This window comes from Ursus maritimus, unplaced genomic scaffold (assembly GCF_017311325.1).
Source record: "Ursus maritimus isolate PB19 unplaced genomic scaffold, ASM1731132v1 scaffold_6, whole genome shotgun sequence".
NCBI classification, from domain to species: Eukaryota; Metazoa; Chordata; class Mammalia; order Carnivora; family Ursidae; genus Ursus; species Ursus maritimus.
Genome location: NW_024426774.1, coordinates 63224699 through 63240951, shown reverse-complemented (window position 1 = coordinate 63240951; position 16253 = coordinate 63224699). Strand labels below are relative to the sequence as shown.

General features: G+C 33.6%; 1 protein-coding gene across 1 annotated transcript in view; it reads right to left on the bottom strand.

Moving 5' to 3' along the window:
* Nucleotides 1-16253, bottom strand: part of CCDC88A (coiled-coil domain containing 88A) — a 123131-nt gene that overhangs the window by 91476 nt on the left and 15402 nt on the right. The window contains exon 3 of the mRNA XM_040623469.1: nt 1928-2036. Coding sequence (XP_040479403.1) covers nt 1928-2036 — 109 coding nt within the window. The remainder of the gene's footprint in view (nt 1-1927; nt 2037-16253) is intronic.

Below are 16253 nucleotides of genomic sequence, written 5' to 3'. Positions count from 1 at the left end.
CTCTCTCGCTGGCTGTCTCTATCTCTGTCAAATAAATAAATAAAATCTTTAAAAAAAAAAGAGAGAGAGAGAAAAGTTTAACCTAAGTACAAAAATTAGACTGATAGCCGACTTCTCCAGAATAAAAAGGAATCCCAAGGTAGAAGAATAAAATCTGCAAAACACTGAGAGAAAACTAATTGTTAACAAAGAACTGCATACCCAATAAAACTCTTTCAAGAACAAGGGTAAAATAAAGGCATTCTCAGACAAATAAACATTGAGAAACTTTACCATCAACAAGCCCTCTCTAAATAAACATTTAAAGGATATACTTCAGTAAGAAAATGATACCAAAGATAGTTCTGAGATACAAAAAAAAAAAAAAAAAAAAAAAAAAAAAAAAACCCAAAAACGAAAACCATGAGAGGGCGAAAAAAAAGGAAAACACATAGTTTGCTCTAAAGGAACATTGATTCTATTTATTTAACAGTACTTTTAATATCTAATTTATGAGGTTTTTAAAAAAGCACTAAAATGCAAGACAACAGGAGCTTAAAAAATCATAAAGAGGAATAATATGAGTTAAAGTATTCTAAGATCACAGTACTATTCTATAAAAGAGTAAAGATATTAATTAATTTCAGCCTTTGCTAGGGTAAGAATGGAAGGTATAATCTCGAGAGTGGCCTTTAAAAAAACAGAAGGTGGGTGAAAAGATTAAAACCAGTAGAAAAAAAAATATGTGGAAACAATTATTATAAATGGTATAATTCTCCATAACAACTAAAAAATTTAAAACTCATTTGCATTTAGTCACGTAGCTTTCAAGTGGAAAAAGGCCAACTCGACAAATCCATTATTGTAATGGGAGACTCCAACTTACCTTTCTCAATAACTTATAGATCAAGAGACAAAATTAATCAGGCCACAAAAGGTTGAAAGATGCAATTAACAAACAAGCTTGCTCTGACTCTGCACCCAAACAACTGGACAATACCTATCTTTCTGAAGCACACATCAAACCTTAATAAAAAACTGACAACGTAATAAGCCAAGCCAAGTAATTATTAACCAATGTCAAAGAATTAGTATAATACAAACTATATTCTTTTTTTTATTATTATTATTTTTTTTTATTTTAAGATTTTTTATTTATTCGACAGAGATAGAGACAGCCAGCGAGAGAGGGAACAGAAGCAGGGGGAGTGGGAGAGGAAGAAGCAGGCTCATAGCGGAGGAGCCTGATGTGGGGCTCGATCCCACAACGCCGGGATCATGCCCTGAGCCGAAAGCAGACGCTTAACCGCTGTGCCACCCAGGCGCCCCTACAAACTATATTCTTTAATCAAAAATAAAAACCAAAAAAAGGTTGCTTGAAAAATACTTTATGTTCAGAAATCTAAAGGCATACTTCTTCTAAATAACTTAAGTGGAATAAGGAACTACAACAAAAATGAGAAAATGCACAAAAATAAACATTTTAAAAAATACAACATACTAAAATTTGTGTAATGCAGCTATAGTGATTCTTAGAGGTATAGTGATAGCCTGAAGAATGCTCATATTTAAACTCTGAAATATGCATCAATTTAAGTTTTAAAAAGGACAATAAAAAGTATACTTTTCAAAGGCATAATTCAAGTAGCTTAACAAAGTGCTGCACTACTCAAGCTCTCAGAAACTGGTTTTTAAAATTCATAAAATATAATTATTTTAAAAATTATTTTAAAATTATAATTATGAAGTGCTTGCTTGATCTTTAATATTGCCTAAGAAATAAACTGTCAATACTGCTCTATCTCCAGCAAATGAACCAGTATCTGGCACATAATAAGCATTTAGTATGTTAGGCGAGTGATACTCTCACCTCTTGTTATTACACAAAAATGTGAATACACAAGCATTTATTAAAATACTAAACAACAACAAAAAAAGGAGCACTTACCTGGTAATAAAATTTTATCTGTCTCACCAAAATGGAAAGATTATGAATTCTAAGTGAGGCATCATTGTTGACTTTTTTATTTACTCTCTGACTCTCCGATTTAGGATTACTGTAAGAAATTAAAAAAAGATGCTTTAAACTAAAATTACACTGAAATATACCTATCAACATACAGATGACTGAAAATAACCATAAAATACATTTTTTCTTGAAAAAAATTGTGTATTCATATGCATTAACAGAGAAAATTTGACATGTATTCTGTGCTTCTAATTAATATAAATGCATCTGATATTTCTAAGACAATGGCAAAGTAAATTTGAAACATAAGTCAGATATTGCCTTTCATTCTCATTTTGCTTCTCTATCTTCCTGAGATGAAAAACCTCTTATTGCCTTTGAATATATATGTATTTCCATCACCCAAAATAAATCTATTTAAATCAAGAATGTAAAATATGAGCTAATAACCAAGAAATGCTGTATCTCCTCACTGAATAATTGGGACTATATTTGAGTGGGCACTGTCCCACAGGAATTAAAGAATGCAGTTATGACATGGGTTAATACTTTAATCTTGGGTAAACTTTATATATTCAATTAAAGCAAATGGCTGAATGATTCTGAGGTAACGGAAACTGAGGAAAAATAGACCATGGTTAAGAATGTGAAATTCAATGACACCAAAAGCAAAGGCAATATAAGCAAAAATAAACAAGTGTGACTACATAAAACTAAAAGGCTTCTACACAGCAAAGGAAACCATCAACCAAATGAAAAGCCAACCTATGGAATGGGAGAAAATATTTTCAAATCATATATATGATTAGGGGTTAATATCCAAAATATAAAAAAACTCCTACAACTCAATAGCAAAAACCAATCTGATTTTAAAATGGGCAGAGGAACTGAACAGACATTATTCTAAAAAAAAGACCTACAAATGGCCAATAGGTACATGAAAAGTACTTAATATCACTAATTTAAAAAATGCAAATCAAAACTATAATAAGGTATCACCTCACATCTGTTAAAAGAGCTACATCAAAAGCATAAGAGATAAGTGTTGTCAAGGATGTGGAGAAAAGGGAACTCTTCCTCACTGTTGTTAGGGATGTAAATTGTTGCAACCACTGTGGAGGTTCAAAAAAAATTAAAAATAGAACTACCATATGATCCAGCAACCCCATTTCTCAAAATATAAGCCGAAGGAAAACAGAATCTCGAAAAGATATCTGCATATTCACTTCAGTATTATTTACAATAGCCAACACAGGGAAACAACCTAACTGTCCATCAACAGATAAATGCACAAAAAAGATGTGAAATACACACACAAACTATATATATATATATACACACATATGTATGTATATGTAATATATATATATTAGAATTATTATTCAGCCATGAGAAAGGAAATCCTGCCATTTTCAATATACAAATGGACACTGAAGACATTTGATAATAAGCCAGACAGAGACAGTCATTTATGTTCTTTTTAAGAATAGGAAACCCAAGTACAAATGGCAGCACTAGAACAGAAGGGAAGCTGATGGCACAACATAAGCAGGTATGAGTTAGTTCCTCATTAGGGGCAAGAGGTCAGGCTGGAGGAGGACGGCCAAGTGAAATAGCAGCCATTAAATCAGGATTCCCTATGCAAGGGCTGAGCGCATAGTATCATAAAGTAAGAACCTTAGCAGTTGTTGGGACGCAGTACCATCCTATGATTATGACTTTAACAGCCACACCTCCACACAAGAATGAAGAGAATAAAGAAATTGATACCTATACAATAGAGAAAAGGAACTGAATAGAACCTCTCATTCCTTAATCCTTCCCTTTTCACCTAGTCCATTAGACCCCGAATGCCTTCAGTTTCTTCCCCAGACAGATTAGACTGTATGATGCTTTATTTTAATAATTCTCAAACTTTTAGGTTCCAAACAACTTTTTTGTGGACTATATTTACAGTGACAGAAATTAAAACTGAGAAGATTTCATAGGTAGTTTACGTATTAACTCATTCTTTAAAATAATAAATTGCATGCTTAAAAGTACCAAAGTAAAAAAAAATTAGTGAGAAGAGTAGCACTGTTTTACTATTTTTACACATCTCTTTAATATCTAGTTTAAATTTGAAAAACAGGCTTGCTCATCGTTGTTTCTGCATTCATCCATTGTTTGTGGTATTTTGGTTCATGTACATGAAGAAAATTTAGCATTACCCAGATATGTACTTTGAAGTAGAAAGACCCTACGGAACGAGAGGATCCTCAAACCATACTCTGAGAATTATTGCTTTACTTCAACTATTCTCTTGCCAGCACTTCCAACATATTGATCCTTTGTCATGTGACCAAGTTCACACAGTCCAACCCCAACACTGGATCAGTTCAACCATATACAGTGAGATTGCTCACAACATTAGATGAGAAAATAATACCACCAAAGCAAGCTAAAATATCAAATAGGATGGAACAGCTAGTATCAAACTTGCCCTCTTGCCATAAAAAGCTAGAAAACCGTACAAAACATGAAATAACAGTTTCAGACTTTGGACAGCAGGTAATGCAATGTTATAAACCCTCACAAGGTTCTCTTTACTGAAGCAGTGAGGCACTTTCCAGAATGAGGTATTGGGAAGGGTAGCCCAAGTTTCACTGAATTTAAGGACCCAAAATTTAGAGTTCAAGGAAACTGAAGGAACTAAAACTTTCAGAAAAGAACACTAGAGACAGGAAACTATCCTAATGTATAAGAGAGTTCCAAATATATGCTGTGAAGATTTTGGCTAAATACTAAGTTGTGCATGTGTACTCTAAATTCTACAAGGCTGAGTAGAGGACAACCACAGGAATGCTATAAGCTAAATAACCACCAAAGCTCACAAAGGGCAGAGAGAAATTCAAGTTCTGACCAGCCAGAGTGAAAAAGAGGCCTTTTTAAACACCCAGAGCATTTAGGAGAGAAACCTCAGAAAAGTATCTTAAAAGTAGGAATAATCGAGCAGTTGAGTAAAAACTATTCCAGAACCTCCCCAACAAAGCTTTAAAAATAAGCCTTGAAAGGATCAAGCTAATTAAGAGCAACTTGACAACATGCCAAAACAAAATTCATAACTCCTTAGAGGATAAGATCCAGACACTCGGCAATGTAATAATCAAAATGTCCACTATACAATCAAAAATTACTAGACATGCAAAGAAGGGGGGGAGAAAAGTGATTCATGACCAGGAAAGAAAAATGCAAAGTTAATAGAAACAGACTCAGAAATGAAAGAGATCATGGGATGAGCAGACAAGAACTTTTAAAAAGCCATTATAAATATAGTGGTCCCTTGAATGACATGGGATTAGAGATGCTGACCCCTTGCACAGCCAAAAATCAACATAAAAATTTTGATTTCCCCAAAACTTAAATTCTAATAGCTTACTGTTGCTCAGAGCCTTACCAATAATATAAAGTTGACTGACACATATTTTGTGTATGTATATATACTACATTCTTATAACAAAGTAAACTAGAGAGAAAAAGAAAATTATAAGAGAAAAATACACCTATAGTATTGTACTGTATTTATTACAAATATCTGTGTATAAGTGGACCATGCAGTTCAAACCTGTTATTCAAGGGTCAATTGTACAGTAAAGGACTAAAAAGAAAACATGAACTTTATGTGAAGAGAAATGGAAACTGTCAAAAAAAAAAAACCAACAAAACCAACCACCCAAATGGAACTTCTAAAGCTAAAAATTACCTATCTGAAATGATAAACTCACCGCATGTGCATAACAGTAGATAGGAAACTGTGTAACAAAAGATTAGTTAACTGGGAGACACACAATAAAATCCAAAGCTGAGGGGGAAAAAAAAATAAACCAGATGAAAAGAATCAAGTCTAAGTGATTTATGGGGCAGTATCAAACGTACAGAAATGCTGCATGGACAAGTAGTCTTTTTCCTGAACCTCCTGAGAATAAGTTGCTGACCTGATATCCAATAATCCCCAAATATTTTAGTGCTTATTTTCTATAAACACATGTAATTATTAAAATCAGTAAATTAACAATAATATCTTCCTTTTTTTTTTTTAAAGATTTTATTTATTTATTTGACAGAGATAAAGACAGCTAGCGAGAGAGGGAACACAAGCAGGGGGAGTGGGAGAGGAAGAAGCAGGCTCATAGCGGAGGAGCCTGATGTGGGGCTCAATCCCATAATGCCGGGATCATGCCCTGAGCCGAAGGCAGACGCTTAACCGCTGTGCCACCCAGGCGCCCCAACAATAATATCTTCCTATCATCCAATCTTTAGAATCCATTCAAGTTTGTCATTCCCAAATAATGAATCGATATCCTTTTTGGAAAAGGATCTAATTCAAAATCACACTTTTCATTCAGTAGTCTGAATTTTTATCTTTAGTTTCTTTCAGCTTGCAACAGCTTCTGTCTTTCCTCGAGTTTCATGACCTAGGCATTTTAAAAGATTAAAGCCAGTTATTCATAGAATATTATTCAATTGGGTTTACCTGATTAGACTGTGTCTGACTCATAATGATGTTCAGATTATGTATCTTTCACATCAAAAACACAGAAGAGATGCAGTGCTCTCCTCAATGCATCCTAGGAGATGGTGCATGATTTCAATTTGTCTCATTACTGATGACATTCCCTTTTATCACTTGATTAAACTGGCAACTGCCAGTTTTCTCCATGATAGTTATTATTTTTCTTTTGTAATTATTAATATTTTGTGAAGACATACTTTGTAACTATGTCAATAATCTGATCATCAATTTTTGTATTTATTTATATCAATACACACTCATGGTTCCCTATAACATTTAATGGATCATAATCTATTACTATAATTACTTTGATAACTATTGTAGATTGTCTTTTCATTTTGCTGTTTCTTTTATTGTGTATAAATTTTTAGTTTGATGCAATCCCATTTGTCTAATTTTGCTTTTGTTGCCTGTGCTTTTGGAGTCATATCAATCATTGAGCTTTTCAATTTATAATTTTCTCTAGGAAGAATTATTACATATATGCTTGAATGCCTCCTAGTTTTTGCTGTTAGAGTGGATGTAATATTTTAAAAATATTTTTGCTAATAGGTTATTACTACTATATGAATGCTATCAATTTTTGTGTATTGCTCTTCTCTTTGGAAACCTTGCTAAACCTTCTTATTCTCATAGGTTGGTGCTTTTGGAGGTTGTCTTTAATATAATTTGTAGTTTTTCCATATTGAATTTTCCCAACACCAATTACTAAAGAGCTTATTTCTCACTGATCTCTATGATATATTAGATTCCCATGAAGTGTGGGCCTACTTTTGGAGCCGGTTGTATCCCATTACCCCATTTGTCTATTCCTGTCTTTAAAAACTTTTTAATATTACTACAGGTTTATTAGTATCTTGATTCTATTACAGTAAGCTCCTAGGTTTATTAGTATCTTGATTCTATTAGAGTAAGCTCCCCTCTTTTGTTTTATAAATTGTCCTGATTACTGCTCTTTTCTCCGAATTTTAGGTTATTTATAAGGTTCTAGGAAAAACCTGGTTGAGAATTATTAAGATCTTATTAATAATAATTATTTGAAAAGATTGACATTTGCATCAGTAAAATTTTTAAATTTCCCCACAAGATCTCATACATTTAAATAAATTTTTTTTCTTATTTGGGTTCTGGTTTGTGAAATGAATTTTTCTATTATTGTGTACTTGGTCATTGCTAGTGTGTAACTGGAAAACTGTAGTTATTGTAGATTGCACTTCTGATTAACCAGCTTTCAAAATTGAGTTTATTTAGTTCATTTTCTTGGGTTTTCCAGTATAAAAAATTTTTTTTATCATCAGCAAATAAGTTATTTCCTCTTCTTCAATCTGACACCTCATTTCTATTTCTTTACTTGTTGCATCAACAAATAATGAAGATAAGAGCTATCCTTATCTTGTTCTCAAATTTAATAAAACAGCTTTTAATGTTTCACCATTTATGTATAATGTTTGCTGTAATTTTTGATATATACCTTCCTTCAAGTTAAGTTCCCTCCTATTCTTTACTCAATATCTGAATGGGTGCTGAATTTTACCTAAGTTTTCCTACATCTATTCCCATCTGATTCTTCTTCTTTAATATCTTAATGTAGTCAGTCACATTGTTACATCTTCTAATACTGAGTCATCCTCACAATCCTAGACTGAGTAAACAGTATAACAACCATTCCCCCTTTCTGGTACATACTCTATCATAGGCCTTCTAATATTTAATTACCTTTATATCTCTCACTTTTTCACTTGACTATAAGTACCTTGACAGCAGAAGTCATATCTTATTCACATTTTTATCTCTAAAAGTTAGGACATATCCTAACAACACTGTTTGAATAAATAAAAATAATAAATAATCTGAGACTAAGAATAGTGCTTAAAAAATGGGTGCTTCCTAATAAGAGTTATGAGATGACATTCTCCAAGCTAACAACTCATTTGGAAGCCCAGAATAGATACTCCCCACGAAGGTTTGTATCCCAAAGATCAGCTGAATAACAGAGTCCTAACCTACAATTTGAGATCTACGGAACAAGGAAGAATAGTAGTAAGGCAGGCCAAATCTGACCTGTGACTGATTTATGCTTAGTGCAAGGGAATTAATGAGTAGCCCAAGGCAAATGAGTATAACTGGAAAAGTGGGCCTCCAAAGTAAAAGCACCAACCAGAACTAGTTACTTAGAAAAACAAGGAGACTGTATTGCGGAAGTCAGATTATGTGTGATGGCAAACAAAGACAAACAGCAGCATGGTCAGGAAGTCATGGTTAAAAACTCAGAATGCTGAAGGGAAAATCTTGTTTTATATAATCAACTGTGATACACTTAGTAAGTTAAACAAATACTCATTGAGTACCTAATGTGGCCATATTACTTAATGTATAAAAGCATAGTTCAGTCAATCTATCATTGTGGAGAAAAATGTACAGATAATTGTAATTGGGAGAGGAGAGTAAGAACAACCCTAGTAACAAAAATGTTAGGTAAACCTACAATTATGTAAATTTCACTTGCAATCATAGAGATTCAGTAAATATCTCTCTAGCCTTCTTCTATCTTTTAATTTTTATTTTCCTTACTCTATATTTGAAACCTCTTACATACCTCTCACCTGTGACTGCCTCCTATTCATACACTGATAACAGACCTAAAAAACACTTTGATATTTTAATAAACCCAGACATTTAATTCTAACAACAAATATTTAAGAAAGATTTCAATATTGGGATGCCTGGGTGGCTCAGTCGGTTAAGTGCCTGCCTTCGGCTCAGATCATGATCTGGGATTGAGCCCCGTGTGAGTGGAGTCTGTTTCTCCCTCCCCACCTGCCTCTCCCTTGCTCATGCTCTCTCTCTCTCGAATAAATAAAATCTTTAAAAAAAATAAGAAGTATATATAGATTAAAAAACGGTACAAATTTATAGTGCAAACCCATTATTACATGACAATATATAATTTGGATTATACTTTGAAATGGATGCGTGATATTCTAATAAACACAAGTGATTTCATTCCCACTTTAACAAATTTTATAATGTAACTATTACCATTGTCCCTGACAGTTGTTACCACATTTCTCTGCGTTCTTTAAATTGATATATTTCTTAAAGTTTTAAAGATTCTCTTAAAAATTTTTACGCCCAACATTCCTCACATGGTATTTCAAAATGTATTCAGTTGCCAGAAAAGCCTTTGGCCTCCTTTGTATAAAGCTTTTCTAAGAATTAGCAAGTTTTAAGAATTTAGAATTTTGGTTTGCTCAAAATCTTTTAAAAACTTTTTGTAAAGAAAATTTTATTTATCAATTTAAGTTTTTCAGCCTTTGAAAAAGATTCCTTGAAACAAGACAATCCTGACTATAAAAAGGTTTAGTTTTTACACACTAAGTATATCAGATGAAATTATTTTAGCAATCTGGGAAAAACTAAAAACTGAAACTTAGAAAAGCAAGAGAAAGTACTTTGAAAAATTTGCAGAAAAGTACTTCAACACCTAAAATTAACCTCACATTCAACAGGGATTATTAAAGATAGGGGAATGAAAGTTTCCTGCATCTTTCTATAAAACTGTGGAGCTTTGTGTTTACAAATCTTTGCTGTAAGGACCTGGGATTTGAGCGGATTTCTATGAGGGCTAGTAGACTCATTTGGAAAGCCACTAGAATAGTGCAGTTCTTTCGTAGAGCAGGCTAATACTAGATACGCAGAGTCTCAGTTTCGGTTTTTAATCCACACTGTACATACTGAGAGTTATTTTAGTATGCAAACAGAACTGGAAAGTTCTCATTTGTTTAGAATCTGAGTAATACATCACAGCCTATCCATAAACCTGGACTTGTGAGACCAGGATAACTGCTAAGCACTTTTAGCATGGACCAAGAGAACAATAAACTTTCCATTACAAGGCTTGGATTTCCCATTTGATTCATGCCTAATTTGAGTTAGGGTCATAATGACATATGTTAGGATCACAGAAAACAGGCCCTTTTGCCCTAAGAATGCAATCTCTTTATGTGAGAGGGATGGACTACCCTCAGGTGAAACTGCCTGAAAAGTCTTAATCTCCACTCCAATGAAAGATAGCTGATTACTTAAGGATAGACTCACTGAAAATTATGTACATCAAGAAAATCAGTAACTTCAGAGAAAACAGGTTTTTTTTTCCCCAAAAAAAAGGTAGGTCTGCAGAAAACATTATACAGTTATACTAATGTGAATACTGATTTGACTAAACTTGTAATAAATATATTAGAAGGATAGGATAAGGAGATATAGAGATGGCCAAAAAAAACCCCAAAAAAAGCTAAAATCTCATCTACCATTATCCAGAAGCCAAAAGACAATGTCTCTAAAAGGGATAAATCAAGAAATACGAGGGTAGGCATATTATCACCATAAATGGGACAAAATGACATTAGAGATTGCTTTTAAAAGGTTAAGTTTTTACTCTAAGAAACAGAACTGAGAGGTAAGTTAGGGCAGGGATTACTATTTTTCACTATAAACCTTTTATTTATTTATTTTTTCAAAGGTTTTACTTATTTATTTGAGAGAGCAAGACAGAGAGAGAGAGGGAGCATGTGCTGCATGCACTAGTTGGGGGCAGGGGGAGGAGGGCAGAGAGATAGGGAGAAGCAGAGTCCCCTGATGACCAGGGAGCCAGAGAACTAGGGGCTCGATCCCAGGACCCTGAGATCAGGACCTGAGCCAAAGGCAGAGGCTTAACCGACTGAGACACCCAGGCGCCTCCACTATGAACCTTTTAGTATTAACTAATTCTTTAAATACGTAAAGCATTTATTAAAGAGAGTAAAGATACCCATAAAAAAATCGTTTCATGAAGCCTGTCCATCTTATTTACTTCTAGGAAAAAAGATAAATGATTGTATCTGTTACTTAGCTGAAGCACCTTTAATGAGGCTATAGATGTAGGATTCAGTGCAAGAGATTCAGAGTCATAAGACATTTGTCAGACTATGATAAACATAAGAAAATAAAACAGTATTAAAAATTACATCTGTAAAAGGTATGCATCCCATGTAAAGACAGAAAGCACTACATTCCTGCTTGTATTTTAAGTTTCTTCTTCTTCTTTTTTTACAATAAAAGTCACAGTACAGTAATTTAAACAAACTGGGTATAGTATGAATCCAGAATGCTCTAAAAAGAGATTAGTCTATTACTCTCAATACTCTGGCTTTCCTTCATGTTTACTACTTAAAATGCTAAACAAGGATTAATTCAGAATACAGTCATGATTAATGCAGTTTTGATTAAACTCTTTTTGAAAGCATTCTCTTTTTTTTAGAATTTATCTTTGGAAAAACCTTTTTCTAAAATAAAAGATGAGCTACTGAATGATACACATATGAAATGTGAGCAAGTAACTTTCTAATCATACATAGCTATGTCTGAGCCAACATAATCACAGATCAACCATTTCCTTTTATACAATGAAAACCGAGAAATGCTTTAGAGGCAAACAGCCTAGCAATATAGTTCAAATCTGTCCAGCCAGAAGTTAAATACACCATGGCAATAAAAGGGCCTCAAGCAATTTTACATTTATAAATGACCTACTTATGACAAGATGAATTTCAATAAGCAGGCAATAGTATTATCTACCACTGTACACAGTAATTTTTAAATTAGGGTAAAAGATGAAGAGAAAGTTAGCAAATCTGCAACACTAACATTCTAAGATTTGGTCTTTATATAACCAAGGAATCTGTCTTTACTTATTCATTGACTAATATCTATGAGAAACAGAAATCTGATAGTTTTAATGGCTTTGTGCTCTCCTACCCAGACTGCAAGCCTGTTATGCATCCTCCTGGACCATCTGTTTAGTGTTGGTGCTTCACAACTACATGTGCTCATGTTTTTGATCGTGCCATTCTAATATAAAACTAGTTGTAACAGAATTTTTTTTTTTTTTGGTAATAGAACCAAACTTTCCAATGGTATCTTTTTTTAAAATTTTTTTATTATATTATGTTAGTCACCATACAGTACATCCCTTGTTTTTGATGTAAAGTTCGATGATTCATTAGTTGCGTGTAACACCCAGTGCACCATGCAATACGTGCCCTCCCTACCACTCATCACCAGCCTATTCCATTCCCCCACCCCCCTCCTCTCTGAAGCCCTCAGTTTGTTTCTCAGAGTCCACAGTCTCTCATGCTTCATTCCCCCTTCTGATTACCCCCCTTTCTTTATCCCTTTCTTCTCCTACCGATCTTCCTACTTCTTATGTTTCATTGATGAGAGAAACCCTATGATAATTGTCTTTCTCTACTTGACTTATTTCACTTAGCATTATCTCCTCAGTGCCGTCCATGTAACAGAATTTTTAAAAAATTTTTGAGATATTTTTATGATAACATATAACTACATAATATTTGCATGTCACTATAAAACATCTGAGGTAAGTATTTGCATATCTAACTTCAAATGTGCATATACCAGAACGATTGCTTTATGAAAAATAATCAACTGGGTAAGCATCATCACCATATAGGGTTATCCAAGCAGTAAGATATCTCTGCCTTGAGTATATCAAGGAAATAAGTTGTTTTGTTTTTTTAAAGATTTTATTTATTTATTTGACAGAGAGATAGAGAACACACGCAGGCAGAGCGGCGGGCAGAGGGAGAGGGAGAAGCAGGCTCTCCGCTGAGCAGGGAGCCCGACGTTGGGCTCGATCCCAGGACCCCGGGAACATGACCTGAGCCAAAGGCAGCCGCTTAACCGACTGAGACACTCAGGCACCCCAGGGAAATAAGTGGTTTTTCAAAAAAGTATCCCTTCACCTTAATTTCTCTCCCTTCTCACATCAATCACTGCACATGCTGGCAACCAATAAAACCCAGTATCAATATCATCTTGTATGTATCTACAGGATATTTTCATATATATTAACTAATTTGATCTTTACAAAGACTGAGCAGTCATTTTTGGAGAGAGATGTAACACATAATTACCACACAGAGATCTCCACACTGCTTTCCTTCATGTGCTTTCTCATAATTTAAGATACATTAAGTTACCTTCAAAAGTTGAAAAACATCTATGACATTTTCTAGTTAGCCCACGACTGAACTAGCAGCATTATACTCACTGATTTAACAAAGAGAACTAATGCTTTAATTTAAAAATTGCAAACGGACACCAAAAAAATAAAAATTCAATACTATACATATAATTAACTTTGGTTTTATGTGAGTTGGATAAAATGACTGAGTATCTATCTACTTTTTACTTCTTATAATGAGCCACATGGGCCCTTCAAATACTAAGTTAGCAGTTTTCCAACTTTTCAATTTGAGAATCCCTTTCTTTCCACTCTTAAACATTACTGAGAACTCTAAAGAGCTTTTGTTTGAATGAGTTATATTTATGTATATTTACTATGTCAGAAATTAAAATTAAGAACCAGCAAATAATTTATTAATCCATCTAAAAATAACAAACTCATTGTATATTAACATTTTTTACAATAAATAACTATATTTTCCAAAAACAAAAAATTTTAGTGGGGAGTGACATTCTTTTACAACTTTGTAAATCTCTTTAATGTTTAGCTTAAGAGAAAACATGCGGATTCTTAAATCTGCTTCTGCATCCAATGTGTTGTGACATATTATTTTGTTCAAAATATGTGAAAAAAATTGACCTCTCACAAATATGCAGAATATTTCAATAGCTAGCCCTTTCAGATAATTACTGATATTCTTCTTTGATACTACGAAACTTCATTACAGTAGTACTTTCTTAAAGTTTGGTTGCAATATAGAATCTGAAACCCCATCAGCGAACTCTTCTTACTGTTATACATTAAAATCCATTGATCTATCTGGCACGTTTAATACATGTCTTACATATGTGTGATTTCTTATCATGAAAGGTTATTTTGAAAGTATTTGTTCACTGAGTTTTACAGATTTTCCAAACACTAAACATTTTATTATTCAATATGAAAAATCACATTGATTAGTATCACCTCCAATCTCATCTGAAGTGTCTTTAAATATTGAGAAGCTACCAAGCTCATGTTTTCTGTAATTCAAATTTTATCACAGACACCACAACCAGTTATCCTTGAAATGGCAGGCTCGCTTTGTTCATTTTGGAAAAAATGTCTGCCCAATAATCAAGCCTGAAGAGCCAGTTTGTCTATTAGTCATTTTTTCAAATAAAAAGTGTTCCACAAAACAGAGACTTCTTCAAAGGCTTGCAACTCAAGAAAAATTTATAAGTACTCTTCCTTGAGATAATCGTCACATTTTATTATGTAACAGAAGTGTTTTATGCATACGTCCCATTTTGTCCTATAGAATATTAAAAACAAATATATGCGAGGGTCAAAGCTCAATACAATAACTTTTACTGCTTCAACAAGAACATTTTAAAGTGAAACTCAATTTCTTTTTAACTCAAAGTACACAGAGTGAAGAATATAATGGCTATCAGACAGCTTGGTACCACTCCTTGATTCATGTTAAGGTGTCAGCAGTTTTACCCATCTTTGCTTTTGCAACACAAGCAAAGAAGGCAGATGACATCTTAATATTTTATAAAAATAATTTCAATCTCGTAGACTAGCTGGGGTCTGTTAGGTCTCACTTTGAGATCCACTGTACTAGGCAAATAAATTCCTGTTCTTGGTATGGAGACCTGAGGATTTGCTGTTATGGCTAATCAGTGTCTTCTTAAGATAAGAGAACCTTCTTTTATATGGTGGTCAACCACATGGTCAGTAACTAAAACAAAGTTTATAGCACCAACAAGCATCACTGATCTGTGATAGAACCTTCATCCGTTGTCCTTAAACTTTATCACAGGGTCACAGAGAAATTTGTTTTAGTTGGTATTTTGGGGTAGCATTTGCTCCAAATCCAATCAGTTCTAGAGACTCAAGAAATCTCAAACTGAGCTGATACACAATTAGGTATTTTACTTGATCAGTGATAGATTTGACTGGTACAGCTTTCACTCACGTACTATCAACTCAATACAGAAAGAATTCTTAATCTTAAATTCATAAACCCTCCTAGGATAATTTCAGTAGTTCACTTGATTAATCACCAGTGACAGGTATAATGGTTATTTTTGAGAAGAAAGCCCTCTAAAATTAAAAAACAAACAGAAAAACTTTAAAAAGTACAATCTCTTCTAATTAACTAAAATATACAGCCATAGAAACCTACCTTAAATAAGAAATTTTAAAATTCAGTAACAAATCTTTTTTTGTTTTAAAGACTTATTTATTTGTCAGAGAAAGAGAGGGAGAACACAAGCAGGGGCAGCGGCAGGCAGAAGGAGAAGCAGACTCCCTGTTAAGCAAGGAGCCTGATGCAGGACTCGATCCCAGGACCCTAGGGGATCATGACCTGAGCCGAAGGGAGACACTTAACTGACTGAGCCACCCAGGGATCTCAAGAAAATCTTTTTGCATCATCAGTTTCTCTAATATTAAACAAAAAAGTCCCTCTACAGAATTACTGTAAAAGTCCCTATAAGAATTCTATTAGAAGCAGAATAAAATTACCACAATATTGGCTTAATTTGCTCATTTCAGTGTACCATAAAAGTGCTCCAAAGGGATCACAAACTAACTCCATTATAAGCCCACCAATTAAAGGGGGGAAAAAGATAATCCAATAAAAAAGCGCTGCTAAAAACAGATAGATATGAAAGAATACAATAAAAAGTAGTAGTAAAATAGAAAGGAAATATAACCCACATATACAAACTAAGTAC